The sequence below is a fragment of the Amphichorda felina genome (assembly GCF_050947745.1).
Source record: "Amphichorda felina strain 45539 chromosome Unknown scaffold_1, whole genome shotgun sequence".
Taxonomy (NCBI): Eukaryota; Fungi; Ascomycota; class Sordariomycetes; order Hypocreales; family Bionectriaceae; genus Amphichorda; species Amphichorda felina.
Window position 1 is genome coordinate 1,453,976 of NW_028145049.1, and position 18,686 is coordinate 1,472,661.

Consider the following 18,686-nt stretch of genomic DNA (forward strand, 5'->3'; position numbering starts at 1 on the left):
TGCACCGCCGTGCTTGCAACCAACACGGATCGTACGGGGTATCCATACTCATATTATTAATAGGCAGTGGGTGGCGGGAAATGTCGCCTCCGTGCTTTGTTATCATTACTTATCATTTCTCACTGGAATCTTGAAGACGTGGTTGGGCGTGCGAGATGTGTTCCTCAATGCTCCCCCTGTTGGTTTGATGCCGTTCATCGGGCGCTATTCCCACTTTTGATAACGGCAAATCACGGCCATGGTCCCAACCCCCCAGGAACGCAGTCTCGCGTTGCCAGAGCTGGCAAGACACACGAGTCCACACGACGACCCGCCCCCGAGATCGGGGAGGAACTTCGTACCATGTAAGACTGGCCAGGAATTGACCAATCATGGGCGCCAGGTCAGTGCTCACCGACCACTGGGGCCTCTGGAGGTGAGTCGGCCACAGGGGGGCCCCCCCGCACAAGACCCTAGAGGCCCACTGGAGGCTCGCTAGGCTGTGCATATTGTGCATATCCTCACCCCAACGTCATGCAGACCGCCCTGCGGCCCCGCTTCAGCTACCACCTGAGCCGTACGAAGCCGACCTCGCTCCAAAGTCTAAATAAGGTAGCTATCCTCCCTTGTGCTGCTGCCGCCACCAACAGCTCTGTTCACGAGGGGCCACCATTTTCTTCTCACATTGGTCGTTTTTCCTCATTTCCACAATCTTGATACCCTCGTTCCCCAGCGTCCAGCATGCAGTCAATCGTCTTTAACAGGGCCGCCGCCAAGGGCCTGCGCGGTGCCCAGCAGCGCATGGGCGTCGCCACGCTCGCCGCTTTCAAGACCCCCAAGGTGGCAAACGAGCCCAACGTGAGTATCTCGTGGTCATCATGCTGGATCTTGTAGAATCCGATGAGCTGATGGGAATGAACGCTGTAGCACATCTACGCCAAGGGCAGCCAGCAGCGCGAGGGCCTGACCGCTGCTATTGAGCAGTTCCGCAAGAAGGTGCCTCTGGAGGTGCCCGTTGTCATTGGAGGTGTCGAGGTATGGTGACACCATGATTACCCCTTCCGGAAGCTTCTCCGCGCCTGACACCTTTCGTAGGTCAAGACTTCTGCCCTCTCCAAGCAGCTCAACCCCTCCGACCATGCCTCCACAGTGGCATCCTACCACACGGCCACGGCGGCCGACGTCACCAAGGCCATCGACGCCGCCCTGGCTGCCAAGCCTGCCTGGGAGTCTCTGCCCTTCGCCGACCGCGCCGCCGTCTTCCTCAAGGCCGCTGATCTCGTGTCCAACAAGTACCGCTACGAGATCATGGCCGCCACCATGCTCGGTCAGGGCAAGAATGCTTGGCAGGCGGAGATTGACGCCGCCGCGGAGCTGGCTGACTTCTTCCGCTTCAACGTCGCCTACGCCGAGGAGCTGTACGCCCAGCAGCCCGTGCACCACGCCCCCGGCGTCTGGAACCGCGTCGAGTACCGCCCCCTCGAGGGCTTCGTCTACGCCGTCAGCCCCTTCAACTTCACCGCCATTGCCGGCAACCTGCCCGGTGCGCCTGCGCTGATGGGCAACGTGGTGTTGTGGAAGCCCAGTGACTTTGCCGTCGCTTCCAACTGGCTGGTGTACCAGATCCTGATCGAGGCTGGCCTGCCCAAGGACGTCATCCAGTTCGTTCCTGGCAACCCCGAGGAGATCACCAAGGTGGCCCTGGGCCACAAGAGCTTCGCCGGTCTGCACTACACGGGCAGCACAGCCGTTTTCCGCAAGCTGTACGGTGTCATCGGCCAGGGTGTCGCCGAGGGACGCTACAAGTCGTACCCCCGCATCGTGGGTGAGACGGGCGGCAAGAACTTCCACCTGATCCACCCATCGGCCGACATTGATAACGCCGCCATCCAGACCGTCCGGGGCGCCTTTGAGTTCCAGGGCCAGAAGTGCAGCGCCACCTCGCGCCTGTACGTGCCCAAGTCGGTGTGGCCCGAGTTCAAGAAGAAGCTGGTGGCCGAGATTGGTAAGCTCACCCAGGGCGAGCCGTGGGATCACACCAACTTCATGGGCCCCGTCATTCACGAGGCGTCCTTCAAGAAGCTGTCGGGCGCTATCGACGAGGCCAAGACGGACAAGGACCTCGAGGTCGTGGCCGGTGGCACGTACGACTCGTCCAAGGGGTACTTCATCAGCCCCACCGTCTACGAGACCAAGAACCCGGCGCACAAGTTCCTCAGCACCGAGTTCTTCGGCCCCATCCTGACGACGTACGTCTACGACGACAGTGCGCCCGATGCCTTCGACAAGGCCTGCACGCTCATCGACTCGACGTCCGAGTACGGCCTGACGGGTGCCGTCTTCGCCACGGACCGCCAGGCGGTGCGCCACGCCGAGGAGCGCCTGCGCGACGCGGCCGGCAACTTCTACGTCAACTGCAAGAGCACGGGCGCCGTGGTCGGCCAGCAGCCCTTTGGCGGCGCACGGGCCAGCGGCACCGACGACAAGGCCGGCAGCATGAACCTACTCACGCGCTTCGTCAACATGCGCGCCATCAAGGAGGAGTTTGGCCCGACCACCAAGGTTGTGTACCCCAGCAACGAGGTTTAAGCCGGGATACCGGGTTAAGGCAGAGACAGGCGAGGCGATTGATGCCCGCAGGGAGTTTAACATGGCCAGGCTCCGGATTACTATGGGATATACCAATCTTCAGGGACAGGTGGTTACGAGAATGCATGGTAAAATGACGGTTTTATGGCGCCTTTGGTTGAAAGTTCTTAAAAACAAACGAAATAACGATAAATTTTAACTAGTAATTTAAATAACAGAGTTCAGAGGGCAATGATTGTGGTATTGGTGCTGTGAGAGAGTTCCATCAAGTGTATGAAGTAGTATAAAGCACATCATCCGTGGTATAAGTGACTACTACCCTAAACGCTATCGGCGATAGTCTCGGTAGCGTCAAATTCACATTTTACGCTTAAATAGCCCTAGGAACGTTGATTCGATGCTAATTAAGTACTAGTAGTAAACTATTAGCATCCTCTAGACTATCTTGCCACGCATATACTGTTGATCTCTGAAGAGTATAAAGGCCTAACAAGGGGAACTAGTTGGTCTTATAGGGCCTATTACACGTGATCCCCTGCCGTCAGCTAGATTGCTGCGATCTCGCTTCTTCTGTCCCTGATTGATACGAGCGATCCAGTCGGATCTTCGATCTGGCAAGTGAAGCCGGTCTGGATAGACCTTCTGAACAAATGGTCGAATTCTGATGTGTTGATTTTATTGACTAGCATCCCTCCATTCTGCCTGAGCTATGATATCATCTGATCTGTCAGCGCCGCCTGAGCCACGTAACTAGCCATCTGCACCGCGTGAGCTATCGCAACAATAATATATTAAATAAATATTATTATATTACTTATAAATAATATAATCGGGTAATTAAATATAATATAAACTACCTTATAGGGGTATTACCCTATAATTATCTTTTAGGTCTATTTAAATTTTAACGTAGTCTTGCCTATTATCCATCGTATTAGGGCCCCTCTTAGTTATATTATGTCGGATGGGAATCTCATGTTTCTCATGATAAAAGTGGCATCGTAGAGTTTAAACTAAACAGTGTTTATGACCCGCACAGAGCCCTGACCCAAACGCTTATCAATACATCTTGAACGAAAACCGATGAGAGGTAAGCTAATAACAGATTGAAAGGAGACATCAACTTCCCGTCCTCGAATGGGTGGTGAGACACCAACGGTGGGTGTCTAGGGTCAACGGTGGTCTCTGGTTGCCGCACCCGTGGACATCGCCGTATCAGCCCAAAATGTCTAAACCCACCCGGCAGTAGGTAGCAGGGCATGGAGTAAGCGCGATGCAGAATGGAGTTCTTGCCAGCGATCTGAGCCCGTCAAGAGGGGCACGTGATGCGTGCGGTTGGGGGATTGAGGACCCTGAAGAGCACATGGGGGAAGTCGCGATGCTGATTCGCCAGCGCAGAGACAACGCCCGCTCGGGCACGCGACCAGCTTCTCGATGATGCTTGGTCGGCTGGGCCCATGTGGCATCATGTCCCCTCGATTTTCGTCCCTTCAGACATTGCTCATGGCCTAATGTGGGAGCTTGCAGGTTACCAGGAGGCTGCCTCCTCGGTTGTACCGGTTGTACCTTAACCATCTCGATCCGCTCTGGCAGGATAGAAAGTGCTTTCTTGCCCTCTTTTACACCACCTACGCCCAGCACACTTATATGGGCGGCTACCTCCCGCCCAAGAGTCAATCTGGCTGCTCCCAACAATTGTGAACCAACAAACGCTTATCTTCTTACAATGAACAGATTCGCCCTGCCGCCCACACGTGGCTCCTCGATCGAATTTAAAGATCAGGACGGCAACGAGAAGATTGACTCTCTGTGCACAACCTTTGAGCTGCTTCCCCCAGCCTTACATGACCCCGTTCAATTCCACACCACGTCAGCCAGCAGCTACTCACCGCCCTTACCCCCATTGTACCCAATGTCTGCCGTCGAGACTGTCAGGGCTCGTCGCCGCTTGACAGCTGCCTCGGCAGCCGCCGCGAGAGCGTCACAGTCCCAGGACGGCGGAGTCACTCTCCCCCCACCGCCCACACGGACCCGGAAGATTATCAACATAAAGGTGCCCAAAGGTGCGGCTGTCGAGTCCTCGGGGACGACGGCCTCCAAGGGCAGGGCCACGGCCAAGGGCGGCAAGGGTGCCCACGTCGAGGCAAACGGAGCCTCCAAGCACACCTCCCGTGCCCCCGAGGGCCAGCGGGAGGGTAATGAAAAACAGCCCAGCGCTTTGAGCGCCGCCGGCAGGAAGATGTCCAGGAGGACGGCACACACCATCATCGAGAGGAGGCGACGGTGCAGGATGAACGAAGAGTTTGCAAAGCTTAAGGGCATGATTCCCGCGTGCACAGGGGACATGCATAAGCTCTCCATCCTGCAGGTCAGTCATCTCATTCTCCTCCTTGCGTGTCCCGCATGCTGACCGATGTTCCCCTAGGCGAGTATTGATTACATCCAGTACCTGGAGGCCTGTGTGGCTCAACTGAAAGCCCACCACGAGGGTCAGGGTAACTCGAACCAGGTTACTCTCCCCTCAATACAGGAGTTTCACCTCAAATTCGGGGATCATAGCTCTGACATGGAGATGTCCGACTCGGAGGTCGTCTCGCCTGCTGCGCCCGCCCAGGATGCCCGTGGCAGGCAATACTCATACTCGTCCGTGTCCACAGACCCAAGACACTATAGCTATAGCGCCTCTGCGACCGCGTCGCCAACACTTGGGCCCCAAGGGGACTACGCTGCCGGCAGCACAGGGTCGACGTTCACTAGCCCAATGTTGCGACCCCAGGCGGACCTGGATCAGGAGGCAATGGCAGCGCTGTTGATGCTGAACAGCGGCCAGAGGGAGGTCTCACCCACAAAAGTTCGAAAGGGCGTCTCATTGCAGGACTTGGTCAACCCGTAGGCCCCCCTCGTTGCCAATGACCATGTAATACGGGTGCCATGGTGGGGGACAGTAGCCGTGGAGGTTGGAACCGACTCTCGTTCGGTTCGGAGACTCCATAAGTGCACTGTTAGTTTGGATGTGATTTGGACTAATGGTTAGGAGATTATGGTGTACGATTCGCTAGCCTTTTGTTTCTCTGGGTTCTTATCGGTCGTGGGATTACCTTACCTGGCATTCACAGATGTTTTAGTGTATAGTTGTCACTCTAGGCTGCTGAGATGGCAATGAAGTGGTCTGGAGTCGTCACTGAGGATCGTGGCGGTAATTATTATATTCATTGTCGTTACCGACTGGACCCCTTTCGTAATGGTGTATCTGGGTTGGGTATGGGCGGCTATGATAATGCTACGCCTTCAACCTTTCGCCCCCGGCAATGTCATCGTTCGCGTCCTTGACTAGGAAGCTAGTAAGGGGTCAGTAACAGGCTTGCAGAGACAGAGGGAGAGATGCTTACTTGTACCACAGCACGGTTGGCCCAATGGTCATGAGATGCCACAGGCTGTGGGCGTCGATGCACCCCAACCACGGCGGGAAGTCGAACAGTTCCATGCCCATGGCAAACATGATCCAGGCGACGGCAAGGCCGGGCCAGGTGGCCCATATGCGCCTGGACTTGCGGTAGCGGTGGACGCTGAACCAGCTCCAGAGGGCGTTCTGGAGGACGCCGGCGGTGACGTTGGCGGCCATGTTGTAGGTGTAGTCCCAGCGGATGACCTTGAGGTACCCCACGTGCATGAGGTACAGCAGGACGCACAGGAGGGACCAGGCGCGGAGGACGGAGCGGCGGCGCGGGGTGGGGCGGTCGAGGCGGAAGATGCGGATCGGGGTGTAGTACATGCCGTAGAGGACGGTGGCACCGGCGGCGAAGTAGTCGAGCTCCTCAGTGAGGCGGAAGTCGCGGGTGTGGAAGACGGAGCTGAAGACCCAGGCGGCCATGCCGACGCACGAGAAGGCGACGTAGAAGGGCCGCAGGGTGTAGGACCGCGGGATGTGGGCGCGGACCTTGCGCAGGCCGCTCCAGTGCGCCCAGAGGTTGCCCAGAGAGAAGAGCACGCTGAAGGGCTCCTGCATGCCCAGGAAGCGGTGGAACGGCCACTTTCCATGGAACTGGACGATTTCCCGGCCGGCGGCGACGCGGCGGGTGGTGATGATGTGCTGGCAGGCGTAGTCGCACTCGCTGGCGCAGTTCCAGAGGAGCAGGCGGTGGTGGATCGCTGGAGGGGAGGAGGGGAGTCAGCTCGCTGAGCGGTGTACTGGCCGGAGGGAAAGGGTATTAGACAGAGGGTAGGATGATGACATACGGATGTGTGTCTGGGGCCCATTAGGCCCGCAGTTCTCGGCCTTGCAGACCTCGAGGCATTGCTTGAAGTCGGGGAGTCTGTCGCCGACCGAGGCGTGGGCTGTACCGGCGCAGAGGATCAGGAGCAGGATCAGGGAGACGGCGGGTGTCCAAAGCCTCCCCGTTTGCGGTGCCATGGCGGCGGCATCGACAGGTGGCAGGAAGACGAGGTGGGAGGAGAGGATGGAGGTTGCTGTGCGGTGTCAGGGTTGAAGGTGGTGCATACAGCTGAGGTCGGAGTTACGGACACCGACAGCCAACCGACGCGTCTGGGGTCCAAAGGCTGGTACGGTACACGTACGTACCCCCAGCATTTTATTTCATGCTTTATGGCTGGCGATGATTCAACATGTTCGTTGTTATGAATAAACAGCCATGAGGTACCAACCCTAAACCTTGACATATTAAGTTCGTATAGAATCATCACCCAATGCCTATCATCCCGTTTTGACTCTCGTGGAGGGTTAGCAGTGCCCTTCAATGCGGCGTGGTACACCACCCATTCGGATAAGCTGGGAGCCTAGGGTATGGTGGGCTGTATGTATCTGTACATAAATGGGAAACATGGATGATCTGTTAGTAATACAAGGATGTGCATCTCAAAACCACTCGTCTAGACTAACTCGTCCGACCATTGAGACTCAATCGCAATTCAAAATACCTGAATTTTCTTTATCCTGGCGGGAGTACAAGAACGAGTATCTGTCATACCTCGCTCGTGCAAAGGTACGTACTTCGGTATTTATTGCAGTCTCATGGCAGGAACTGGCCAATTACGGTATAGTTTGATCCGGGCTATGCCGCATGTGGAGCCCTAGTTCGCGCTGTTGCTGGGCAACCGCACGGGCGTTGATTGGCTCTCACACAAACCTCCAAAATAATCGTCAACATCTCCTCCTTCTTCCTTGGTGATGCACTCACACACTCCGCATTTCGAATTGCTACTATTTTGCTTCCTGGATCGAACCATGGGCCCATCCGACACGTAAATATCATCTTACTGCACACAAATCGCCTAATCACGCGCCCGACAACCGACTACCGTCCCACCCGTCGGGAACGCGTTCTCTCGCGTCAATAGACATGGCGACAGTTTCGCCAACGCCCGCCCCCGCGGGCCCCATTCGCAGGACCTCTCAGCGCCAAGCACTCAGACGCCCAGCATCGAGGCCGGCAATCAACCAGAGCCACCCTCCCCCGAACACAAATGTTGCCCCCGCGCCTCCCCACGCGGGCCATTCCCAGCAGCAGTACCACGACGACAGCTCCGAAGACGAGATCCCTGTGCCTATGAAGCTCAGCGCTCTCACCAAGGCACTGCTTAGCGATGGAGTTCCCACCGCGTCCGAGGCCGAGAGGCCTGCTCAGCCTTCTCCCCCGCGTACGAGGAGGCAGGCCCACGCTCTCAACACATCTACTTCATCCGCTACCGAGAACCGGAGACATCTCAGGTCCGGCAGTGTCCAGGCCACAGAGTATAAGAATGAGAGGCCACCTACCCCGGAAAAGGACAAGGAGCCCACTCCGCCTCGGAAGAGAGTCGTTCGGCTCAGCAACACTCCCCAGAGCCTGAGCCAGATGGGTCCTGGCAAGAGACGTTCAACCTCCACGTCCCGGTCGAATCCGAGATCGGGCCAGCCGGCGCGGCCTGCGAGCAGGAATGGAAGCCGCGAAAAGTCTACCGAGGAGAAGTACGAGTACCAGGTGGACATCAACACGCCCGGCCAGAGCGAGCGCGTCGTCCGCATCGTGACCGGTTCTTCTGGAAATCGCAGCCGTTTGGGGTCCTCTAGAAACTCCTCTGGACGGTCCAATTTTGACCGCTCCATCAATGACAAGTCCGCCGTCGAGATGGACGATGCTGGGTCTGAGGACCCCGAGGCTGTTTACCGCAACGCCCCGCCCGTTAGTATCGCTAGCATCGCCAACCCTCAGGGCTCGATACGTATCAAGCGAGTGGGCAAGATTTCAGGAAATTTCCTTAGTGGCCCCGCTCGTCGTGGTCGGCGGAGGCAGAGCGAGGAGGACGCCGAGGATAATGGCGACGGCGATATTCTGATGCATGGCCAGGAGCCCTCTCAAGCCGCCGACGATCCCGCCGCATCCTCCTTCTATGGGGACATCCCCATGCGTGAGTTCAACTCGGGGAGCCCTGTCAGTGGAAATGCTAGGGTAAACCGCAAGCAGAGCTCCAATGCCGACATTCGCGGCTCCGTGAGGCGTTCGCCACTCCAGCAGTCCCAGGCTCCCGAGGAGGATGGTGAACTGTACATTCAGATCCCTCCCCCCAAGCCTGAAATTCCCTCCGCCCACGATCAGGAGAACGAAGCCCCTGCTAGTTACAAGCGGACCAAGCCCTCCGTCGACCCTATTCTCGACAAGATCCCGAGCCGGCCAATGAGCACGGACGTGAGGCACGGCAAGATGGCTTCCCCCGAGAGGAAACCACTGTCCACAGTTGAGAGGAATACGCCACGCAGGCCTGCTCCGCCTCCACCGCCCAAGATGTCTGTCCTCGACGCAGCCACCTCGAATGCGGGAGCTTCCACAACGACACAGAAGCAGCGAAGGAACGTCCTAAAGGTAAACGGCAAATGCTACACCAGGCTGGACTGTCTTGGGCGAGGAGGCAGCGCCAAAGTATATCGGGTAACTGCCGAGAATGGCAAGATGTTTGCCCTGAAACGCGTGGCCCTGGAGAACGCCGACGAGGCGACCATTAGAGGATATCGCGGCGAGATTGACCTGCTCGGCAAGCTCTCTGGAGTTGATCGAGTCATCAACCTCTTTGACTACGAGATGAACGATGAGAAACAAGTCCTCACTTTGGTAAGTACCTACCTTCTGTCCGCGGGCCCAATATCAAATACTAATCAGTACCTTGCAGCTTATGGAGATGGGTGAGCTCGACTTGAACACCCTCCTGAGGACGCGCCAGAACCCAGAATCCGCCAAGTTCGATCCAGTATTCGTCCGATTTTACTGGAAGGAGATGTTGGAGTGCCTCCAGTCGGTCCACCAATTCGACATTGTTCATTCCGACCTGAAGCCGGCCAACTTTGTCCTGGTGCAGGGCCGCCTGAAACTCATCGATTTTGGCATTGCCAACGCTATCCAGACCGACCAGACGGTCAATGTCCACCGCGAGACCCAGATTGGCACGCCCAACTACATGTCTCCTGAGTCTCTGTTGGACTCCAACAACCCTCGCGGTGGGCGCATTGCCGGACGCCCCAAGCTTATGAAGCTTGGCAAGCCTAGCGACGTGTGGTCGTTAGGCTGCATCCTTTACCAGATGGTCTATGGTCTCCCTCCGTTCGGGCACATTGCGAACCCGATGGCGCGCTGTCAGGCGATTATCAACTGGGACCACGCCATCGAGTTCCCGTCACGCGCTATGGGTGGGTTGCCTGTCCCACCGTCGTTGATACGTACCATGAAGCGCTGCCTGCAACGCGACCAGCACATGCGGCCGACGTGCGAGGAGCTGCTCCACGACACAGATCCATTCCTCTACCCAGCTGAGCTCAGCGACCGAGCCGTGCCCATGGACGAAGAACTGCTTGGTAGAATCATCCAGAGCGTCGTGTCGCGGTGCCGGGAACGCATGCCCACTGAGTCTGAGAGCGCGAGTGTATGGCCACAAGCATATTGGTCCAGCGTCCGGAAAGCCACGGCATCACGAAGGTGACGTCCAAGAGCATTTGACGAAACTCGACTTGTGTAAAAAAAAAAAAAAAACCTCCCTTCTGGACCACCACCACCCTATGAGGAAGAGAAAGGAAGAGAAGGGGGATACCTTTATAATTTATGACGACAATTTGTATATGACGATGACGGGGGAGGACGGAGGGGCATACTTCTACCTGGCTCTGGTGTTGAGGAGTATCATTATTGTCTTTCGCTTTTGTTTTTCCTCCTGTACGACTTATTATCTTGCGCCCTAGCATGGCCCAATACCCCGTTGATGTATTTCTGATTAGCAGCATAGAGTTTGGGTGTTTTGAGAGATGGCGCTTTGCGACGCTGCAAGCGGTTGAATGGAAATATTTCTTCAGCGCTGACAAGAAGATTCACATGAAACTGCTCGAAACTTGGATATTTGCTCATATTATACATCCAAATACCGTTTTACCCAGGGAAGAATGGTACATTGGGGATCCACACAACACCGACTTTAGACGTATTGTACAATAAGTAATGACTCCCTCCTCTACTACACGCACGTAGAGTCTCTCTCTCTCTCTCTCTCTCACACACACTACACACACACAATGTCGCCCCTCACGCCGTGGGTTACTCAGCCTCCACATCGTTGATGTTCAGCTCCGAGATCCTCAGGATGGTGTAGCGGTGCTTGCTCTTGACGGTCCTCGCGCGGCGCTGCCTCCGCTTCTTCTTGACCTTGATGCGCAGGGGCTCGGACTCGACGCCCAGGACGGTGGCGCGGCACTCGAAGACGCGCTCGTCAATGTGCGGGGCGCCCTTCATGGTGTAGTCGCGGCTGCCGATGACGCTGGCGCGGTTGAGGCGCAGGACGTCGCCAGGCAGGACGCCCGGCATGCGGAAGGGCAGGCGGATCTTGTCGCCCGGCTGGACCAGGTAGGGGAAGCCGTGGATGTGGACGGTGATGTAGTGGCCCGGCTGGGCGGCGAGGAAGGGCAGGAGGTTGCGCACCGAGTCCGGAATCGGGGCGGGAGGCGGCGACGGGTGGCTCTTCTTGAAGGCCAGGGGCCGGACGTGGTCGGCCGTGGGGTTGGCGGCGTTGTTGGCGTGCTGCTGGGGCACGTCCTCGACGATGGGCGCGGTGCTGTTGAAGGAGCGGGCAGCGAGGGGGAGTGCTGCTGCTGCGATGGGCGAGGAGGAGGAGGATGATGGTGACGGCCGGAGGCGCGAGCACCACGGGGCCGGGGCCACTCGGAGCCCCAGGGCGGAGCGGAGGAGTGCCCTGCTCATGTTGGACCGCAGTGCCGCTCTGGGGAGGCCAGTGGGCACGGTTGCTGGTCGTTTGGAGATGGGCGGCAAGCCTTGCGGTTGTGGTGGCAGGCGAGAGTGAGGTTCGAAGGACCCTGGCAGAAAAGTTGACGGGCGAGCAGAAAGCTGCAGGCTGCGGTGGGTCGGATAAAGTGCTGCGCCGATGCTCCTCAGCTGGAATCGTCCCAGCAAGCTACTCTCATTGTCGGTAGCTGGCTATTATACTGACGATTGGTATACTGATAAATATGAATTCTTTATTTATTTATTTCTGTGCCCTTTTAGGCTTTTGTGGAATGAACTGTTGCTCGAATGCCTATGTTGCGCTCTTTCAAGACAACGGTTTTCATTGATTCTCAGTGTGACTTTCATCTCATCCCGGCACACTTCTCGTCACACTCAGCCGACAGTTAAGTCTTGGACAATGCCCTTTGGGCAAAAGAAGAAGAAAACCAGGTTGGGATTTAAACTATTGGCTCAGAATTGGTCATGTAATATACGCAGTAATCAATTGAAAGCTAGTGGTTGCTGTTGCTGTTGCTGCTGCTGGCCGTTCAGTGCTGTATCTATTAAGAAACTATTCTGGGTAGATGCATAAATAGATTGACTAAGCAGGCCTGCCAGCGGTGAGTTGGTGGTGGCTGGCGCCGACTCTTGGGTGATGCGGGGCGTCGTACTGATAGGTTGAGCCTATCAATTCCATCTTTTTTTTCCTGTCCGCGGCGAAATTTCGACATCGCCAACCTCACGCAGAACGTCTAAAGCCGCCTGCAGGGAAACACCGCCAACATGGTATGTCGCACCCTGAAACTGTATGGGAGGCAATTTCTGACACCCAGCAGCCTCAGAACGAGTATATGGAAAGGTGGCGCAAGCTGCACGGCCGCCGCCTCGATCATGAAGAGCGAACCCGCAAGCGCGCCGCCCGTGAGGGCCACAAGGCCTCCCAGGACGCCCAGAACCTGCGCGGTCTGAGGGCCAAGCTGCACCAGCAGAAGAGGCACAAGGAGAAGATCCAGATGAAGAAGGCCATCAAGGCGCACGAGGAGCGCAACGTCAAGACGGCCGACGAGAAGGAGCCCACCACGCCCATGCCCTCGTACCTGCTCGACCGATCGAACCCGTCGACCGCCAAGGCCCTGAGCAGCGCCATCAAGAACAAGCGGTCCGAGAAGGCGGCCAAGTTCGACGTGCCCCTGCCCAAGGTCCGCGGTATCAGCGAGGAGGAGATGTTTAAGGTGGTCAAGACGGGCAAGAAGACGCACAAGAAGTCCTGGAAGCGCATGATTACGCAGCCGACGTTTGTCGGACCGGATTTCACTCGCCGGAACCCCAAGTAAGTCTCAATCCGGTCACTTTTGGATGGACTGCCCGATGCTAACTGTGGGAATAGGTACGAACGATTCATCAGGCCTATGGGTCTGCGTTACAAGAAGGCTTCGGTTACCCACCCAGAACTCGCCGTCACGTGCGTAATATCATCTTGATTGACGGAGACTGAAGCTGACAAACTTGTAGGGTGCAACTGCCGATTCTCGGTGTCAAGAAGAACCCGCAGTCTCCCATGGCGACGCAGCTCGGCATTCTCACAAAGGGCACTGTCCTGGAAGTGGACGTGTCAGATCTGGGCATGGTCACGGCAGGCGGAAAGGTTGTTTGGTCTCGCTATGCCCAATGTACAAATAACCCAAGCAACGACGGGGTAAGTTTCACGTTTTTCTGCGTCAAGATATGGTACGTCGTACTAACAGATCCTAGTGTGTCAACGCCGTTCTGCTGGTATGAGTCAGGCGAAGAATGGTTTAACTGGGCATTGGCAAGTGCATGTTGTGGTGTTTGGGCGTTGGGCTATAAAATCAGAAACTGAACGGTCTCAACGAATATACCTGCATTTCAAATATGAATGAAACACAAACTGCGAACCATGGCGATGCAACATGAGAGCTCGTAGTGAACACCACCTAGTAGATACCTCAGGTAGTAGTATTATCAGGGGAACCAGTGTAGGTACGAGTACGAGTACTCGTCCATGTGGCACCCACCGTCGGGAGCGAGTAATAATAGTAGACAAAAGCGGGAACCAGGGTCGCTGAGGCGACGGGATTGGAGGGGGGCAGGATGGGACGGGAGTGGTGGGAAGCGGTGGCCCTGGTGGGAAGTGCCACTGGCACTGGTACTAGCACTGGTGGGAGGGAGTGTTGGAGGGGCGCGCGACTCGCTTCAAGTCGCCTTTGGGGGCCACAGCAGATTGGCAGGGTCCAAGCCAAGGCGGTGACGGCGCTGATTTTCTTTTCTGCCCGATCAGAAAACATCGACCCGCAGCCGCAACCAGCACTGCTACATCCTCTCCCACCTCATTGCCACCCCAATTTTTCGTCGATTTCTCTCGAGTTTTATTTACTGTTAGACTCGGATTCCCTATATACGATCGTCAACATGAGCGGCGACAAGATGGAGGTCGAGGCCGCCGAGCAGAAGATGAAGACCATGGAGCACAGCGAGCAGCACTACTTCAAGAGGTCCGTTCTACCCCCACTGCCCAAGTCGGCGCAAACCAGATTTGCAGTTCTGAAGCTAATGCCTGCACCTACAGCTATGATCACCATGGTACGATGGAATGATTTCTTCCCCTACGGTTAGGACTTTGCTAATCTAGTCTTTTTTTCAACGATAAAGGCATCCACGAAGAGATGTTGGTATGTTCCCCTCCCCCGCCATCCACCATTGGACCGCAATAATATCCAATTTTCGAGCCGTAGCTAACATGATGCGCGCTACAGAAAGACGAGGTCCGGACGCGGTCGTACATGAATGCCATTCTCCAGAACAAGCACCTCTTTAAGGACAAGGTCGTTCTCGATGTCGGCTGCGGCACCGCCATCCTGTCCATGTACGTTGCGAGAAAAAACTCCCCCTCCCACTACATCCGCGCACCCGACTGATCTGCTTCCCCCTTCAGGTTCGCTGTTAAGGCTGGCGCCAAGCATGTGATTGGTGTCGACATGTCGACCATCATCTTCAAGGCGCGCGAGATTGTCAAGGCCAACGGCATGTCCGACAAGATCACTCTGATCCAGGGCAAGATGGAGGAGGTTGAGATGCCTTTCCCCAAGGTCGATATCATCATCTCGGAATGGATGGGCTACTTCCTGCTCTACGAAAGCATGCTTGACACTGTTCTGTATGCGCGCGACACATACCTCCAGAAGGATGGTCTGATCTTCCCCGACAAGGCTACCATCTTCTTTTCTGGTATTGAGGATGGCGACTACAAGGAGGAGAAGATTGGCTGTGAGTATCCACTTCCTGATTCCTTGTTTCTTGTTGAAGGAGCAACGCTGACTGGAGTGACTAGTCTGGGACAACGTCTACGGCTTCGACTACACGCCGCTCAAGGATACCGCCCTGTCCGAGCCCCTGGTCGATACTGTCGAGCTGCGGACCGTTGTCACGGAGCCCTCGCGTGTCCTGGACCTGGACCTCTACACCTGCACAACCGCTGACCTCGCCTTCAATGTGCCCTTCACCCTCTCCGCCCAGCGCGACGACTTCGTCCACGCCCTGGTTGCCTGGTTCGACATTGAGTTCGCCGCCTGCCACAAGCCCATCCGCTTCTCCACCGGCCCCCACACCAAGTACACCCACTGGAAGCAGACCGTCTTCTACTTCAAGGACGTCCTCACCGTCCAGCAAGGTGAGAAGATTGAGTGCAACGTCGACGTCCGGCCCAACGAGCGGAACCGTCGCGACCTTGACATTAAGATTGCGTACAAGCTCGAGACGGACGACCCCACCCGCCAGGCCTCTGGCGAGAGCACGTATAGGATGTGCTAAAGCGGGGGCCGCAGCGGGGGCCGCAGCGGGGTGTTCCAAGGGAGGATTTCAACAGCCATGTTTGGCGTAGGGCTATAAAGGATGCATCAAGGTGCATTTTGTCGCCCGGATATGACGGAAAGCTGGAGACGCACATTTAGAACGGCGTGCTCGGCATGGCGGGCTGATCTGTTTGGCAGATTCAAGAAAACGGGGGCATCTTGTTTGGGAACATGAATGCATGGCTCATGATTTAACACGAGTGATACCACCTCATAAAAGCACTCAAAAATAGATCGATTCCACGAGCTACCTGACCCCCATACATGTCAAATGATTAGTGACGAGGCTCATTCAATGCCCAGTTCCGCGGAACATCTGGTCTTTGTTTTCTATGGAAATCATTCTCCGTTAATGCGTCATGACCTCGTAGGAGCTGATGAGCAATGTTCCAGCTCTGTCAACTTCCCTCCTCTCAAGTTTTAGCCCTCTTTCGCTCTCAAACCAAAGACTTGCTTCGTCTCGTTTGCTGCTTTTTTGAATCTGCCAATCTTTCAGGCTTCGCAAAAAATATCACTTTTTGGTCGTCAAATGTCCAAATAACTCCTGTTTATCTCAGGGCCTCACGACCCAAACTGCTTGATGAGCTGTGCCACCTTGTTGGCCAGCTCGTCGGCCTCGGAGCGTGTGGCCGCCTCCGCGTAGACGCGGCAGGCGTTCTCGGTGCCGCTGGCGCGGGCAAAGGAGCGGGCGTTGGTGTACTTTTTGACGCACTCGTCAATCTCGTCCTGGACGCCAGCCGGGTGGCTGAGACGACGCTCAGCGTCGGTGGTCTGGAAGAGATCCTTGTTACCAACCTCAACGCGGACGAGGCGGTTGGGCAGGTCGATGTAGGTCATTGCCCAGTCCTTGAGGGACCAGCCCTTGTGGGCGAGGATGACCTCGATCATGAGCATGTCGGAGATGGCGTCGCCGACGGTCTGGTTGATGAGGTCGGAGACGGCCGCGAGGGTCTCGAGGGCGTCCTTCTGAGCGGGGGACTGGGGCTCCTTCTCACGGAAGAGACGGGTGGCCTCCTGGGAGAAGACGACGGTGCCGTGGCCATTGGCCTCGAAGTATACGCCAATGTCAAACTGGCAGGCGGCGTGGTGGAGATGCTTGACACCGGTGGGGGTGCAGACGACGGGCAGCTGAAGATGCTTCTCAATGTAAGCCGTGCTAGCACCGTTGGCGTAGGCGGTCTGGACGACACCAATGCGGAGGTCGTCTTCCAGACCAGCAGAACGGACAAGGTCGCCGATGAAGGAGGCATTAAGGGAGGAGATGCGGTCGCCGTCAAGCATGAAGAAGCCCGTATCCGGGTCGATCCAGTAGTAGATCAGACGGTCGGCATCGCCGTCAAGGGAGCACATGCGGGCACCAGGGACGGGCTTGGGGTTCGGCGGTGCACGCTGCTTCGTCTTAACGAAATCAGCTCCGGCCTAAGAGAGTTAAGTTAGTTTCTGTTCAAATTCAAACACTCAGAGCAAAAGGGGAAAAAAAAGGGGGGGGGGGGGGGGGGGGGGGTCGGGGTTCCCTACATCCAAGTTGAGCACCTCGGGCCGAAGTACATCATCGTTGACAACCTTGACATCGAAGCCGGTAACATCCTTGGGGACAAATTTGAGGAACTCGGACAGCTCAGGGCCGCCGACGCCATTGGCGCAGTCGACGGTGAGCTGGCCCTGGATCTTCCTGCCGCGCAGAGCACGCACAAACGCCTCGGAGAGCTTCTCGTTATAACCAGTCTTGCTAACCTTGCCGTATGCCTTGGGGGTCCCCTCGGTGTTGATGCAGCGGGTCAGGTAATGCAATTGAGGAGTCGTGACCCTCTTGAAGTCGGTGTACTCGGTGCCAGAGGCCTCGCAAGCGTCAGCCAGGGCAACAGCCAGGCCGTGGCCGGATGGTCTCGTATCGCGGCCGCAGATGACTCGGGCGGGGGAAGACAGGTCGATCTTGAACTGGGTCGCGAGGGCTTTGTAGGTGTCGAGAAGCTCCTGGTCGGAGGAGCAGTTGACGAGGCGGGTGGCATGGGCCTCCCAGTCCTGCTCGAGCATCTCGCCCATGGGATCGACAATCTTGACGCCATTGTCGACGGCCGGGTTGTGGGAGGCGGTGATCATGACGCCAATGGCCTGGCCATTGAGGCGGCGGCTGCGCAGGCCTGAGAGTAGACCGACACGGAACGCGACACCGTCGAGTAGGTCGGCCTTCATGCGAAATCCAGCAGTGCCATACTTGTACGTGTGGCCGGCAACAATCGGGTGCTTGGCGGAAGCGGCGAGGATCTTGTCGTCCATGATGGCGACGATGGTGGGAGCGGGACTTGGGCGGACAGAAGGGGGGAGAGGAGACGAAGTGGACGTGGTTGGGCGAGAGGACGCAGAGGAGGAGAGAGGAGAAGGGGTGGAAGGTCACAGCACGCTTGGAAAGTCGGTATAATAGCTCATGGACAAGCAGGGGGTGGAGCCGTTTTGGATCTGTGTAGACAGCTCGTTGTACGGGCAGCCGCAGTCTCTGGGGCTCGCGGGAGTTGGCACTTGTCACACACAAAGTCTCACACAACTGCTGTAGGTTGGAGCGCGCGCCGATTGGACCCCTCCAAGTCGCAAGCCACTTGCACAATCCCCCCACCTTTGACCTCCTGATCTCTCGCTGGGGAGGGCGGGAGGCACATCTCGTCTTCAAGGTTGTTCCCGTACTAGCCGACCTTTGCAGACAGCTGATAAGCCGTTGCAACACTCGGTGCCATTGCCCTGCAGCAGAGGCACACCGGTCGGGTGGCGGACGTTGACGAACAAACGGGCTGCGTCCTAAGCACCAAAGTTGGAGCGCTGGAGCGCTGGAGGACTGGAACAGTGTGGAAGAAGAGGGGTCCCAAGTCCCAAGTCCTGAGCTGCAAGTCCTGAGCTGCACTTTGACCCCGCCAGCAGTCCTTCCTTCCTGGCTTCCTCCTCACCACCCATGCAAGTGAGCAGCACCATTCCCCATCAGGCCAAGCCTTGAGTTCTCGGCGCC

The 18,686-nt window shown here is 56.8% G+C and overlaps 8 protein-coding genes across 8 annotated transcripts; 5 read left to right on the forward strand and 3 right to left on the reverse strand.

The window, feature by feature from the left end:
• Positions 1 to 720: 720 nt before the first annotated feature.
• On the forward strand, positions 721 to 2,568 carry PUT2_1 (L-glutamate gamma-semialdehyde dehydrogenase; the record flags this gene model as incomplete). Its single annotated transcript, XM_083189959.1, has 3 exons — positions 721 to 837; positions 907 to 1,014; positions 1,075 to 2,568. The coding sequence occupies 3 exons, from the start codon at positions 721 to 723 to the stop codon at positions 2,566 to 2,568; spliced, it is 1,719 nt and encodes a 572-aa protein (XP_083053818.1).
• Positions 2,569 to 4,480: 1,912 nt separating this feature from the next.
• On the forward strand, positions 4,481 to 5,461 carry ACO1O0_000461 (basic helix-loop-helix domain-containing protein; the record flags this gene model as incomplete). Its single annotated transcript, XM_083189960.1, has 2 exons — positions 4,481 to 4,936; positions 4,994 to 5,461. 2 exons carry the CDS (start codon positions 4,481 to 4,483, stop codon positions 5,459 to 5,461), a joined length of 924 nt encoding a protein of 307 aa, XP_083053819.1.
• Positions 5,462 to 5,848: 387 nt separating this feature from the next.
• ACO1O0_000462 (Per1-like-domain-containing protein) lies at positions 5,849 to 6,979 on the reverse strand (the record flags this gene model as incomplete). Its single annotated transcript, XM_083189961.1, has 3 exons — positions 5,849 to 5,906; positions 5,958 to 6,717; positions 6,805 to 6,979. The coding sequence occupies 3 exons, from the start codon at positions 6,977 to 6,979 to the stop codon at positions 5,849 to 5,851; spliced, it is 993 nt and encodes a 330-aa protein (XP_083053820.1).
• A 946-nt stretch (positions 6,980 to 7,925) lies between these two features.
• Positions 7,926 to 10,533, forward strand: ACO1O0_000463 (serine/threonine/tyrosine protein kinase MPS1; the record flags this gene model as incomplete). The annotated part of the gene is made up of 2 exons (XM_083189962.1): positions 7,926 to 9,671; positions 9,730 to 10,533. The coding sequence occupies 2 exons, from the start codon at positions 7,926 to 7,928 to the stop codon at positions 10,531 to 10,533; spliced, it is 2,550 nt and encodes an 849-aa protein (XP_083053821.1).
• A 605-nt stretch (positions 10,534 to 11,138) lies between these two features.
• On the reverse strand, positions 11,139 to 11,798 carry ACO1O0_000464 (mitochondrial 54S ribosomal protein bL21m; the record flags this gene model as incomplete). Its single annotated transcript, XM_083189963.1, has 1 exon — positions 11,139 to 11,798. The coding sequence occupies one exon, from the start codon at positions 11,796 to 11,798 to the stop codon at positions 11,139 to 11,141; it is 660 nt and encodes a 219-aa protein (XP_083053822.1).
• Positions 11,799 to 12,605: 807 nt separating this feature from the next.
• On the forward strand, positions 12,606 to 13,601 carry NSA2 (rRNA-processing protein NSA2; the record flags this gene model as incomplete). The annotated part of the gene is made up of 5 exons (XM_083189964.1): positions 12,606 to 12,608; positions 12,659 to 13,152; positions 13,210 to 13,284; positions 13,335 to 13,518; positions 13,575 to 13,601. 5 exons carry the CDS (start codon positions 12,606 to 12,608, stop codon positions 13,599 to 13,601), a joined length of 783 nt encoding a protein of 260 aa, XP_083053823.1.
• Positions 13,602 to 14,252: 651 nt separating this feature from the next.
• HMT1 (protein-arginine omega-N methyltransferase HMT1) lies at positions 14,253 to 15,650 on the forward strand (the record flags this gene model as incomplete). Its single annotated transcript, XM_083189965.1, has 4 exons — positions 14,253 to 14,423; positions 14,597 to 14,706; positions 14,776 to 15,107; positions 15,172 to 15,650. The coding sequence occupies 4 exons, from the start codon at positions 14,253 to 14,255 to the stop codon at positions 15,648 to 15,650; spliced, it is 1,092 nt and encodes a 363-aa protein (XP_083053824.1).
• A 602-nt stretch (positions 15,651 to 16,252) lies between these two features.
• Positions 16,253 to 17,968, reverse strand: PCM1 (phosphoacetylglucosamine mutase PCM1; the record flags this gene model as incomplete). Its single annotated transcript, XM_083189966.1, has 2 exons — positions 16,253 to 17,110; positions 17,210 to 17,968. 2 exons carry the CDS (start codon positions 17,966 to 17,968, stop codon positions 16,253 to 16,255), a joined length of 1,617 nt encoding a protein of 538 aa, XP_083053825.1.
• Between the last annotated feature and the right edge of the window lie 718 nt (positions 17,969 to 18,686).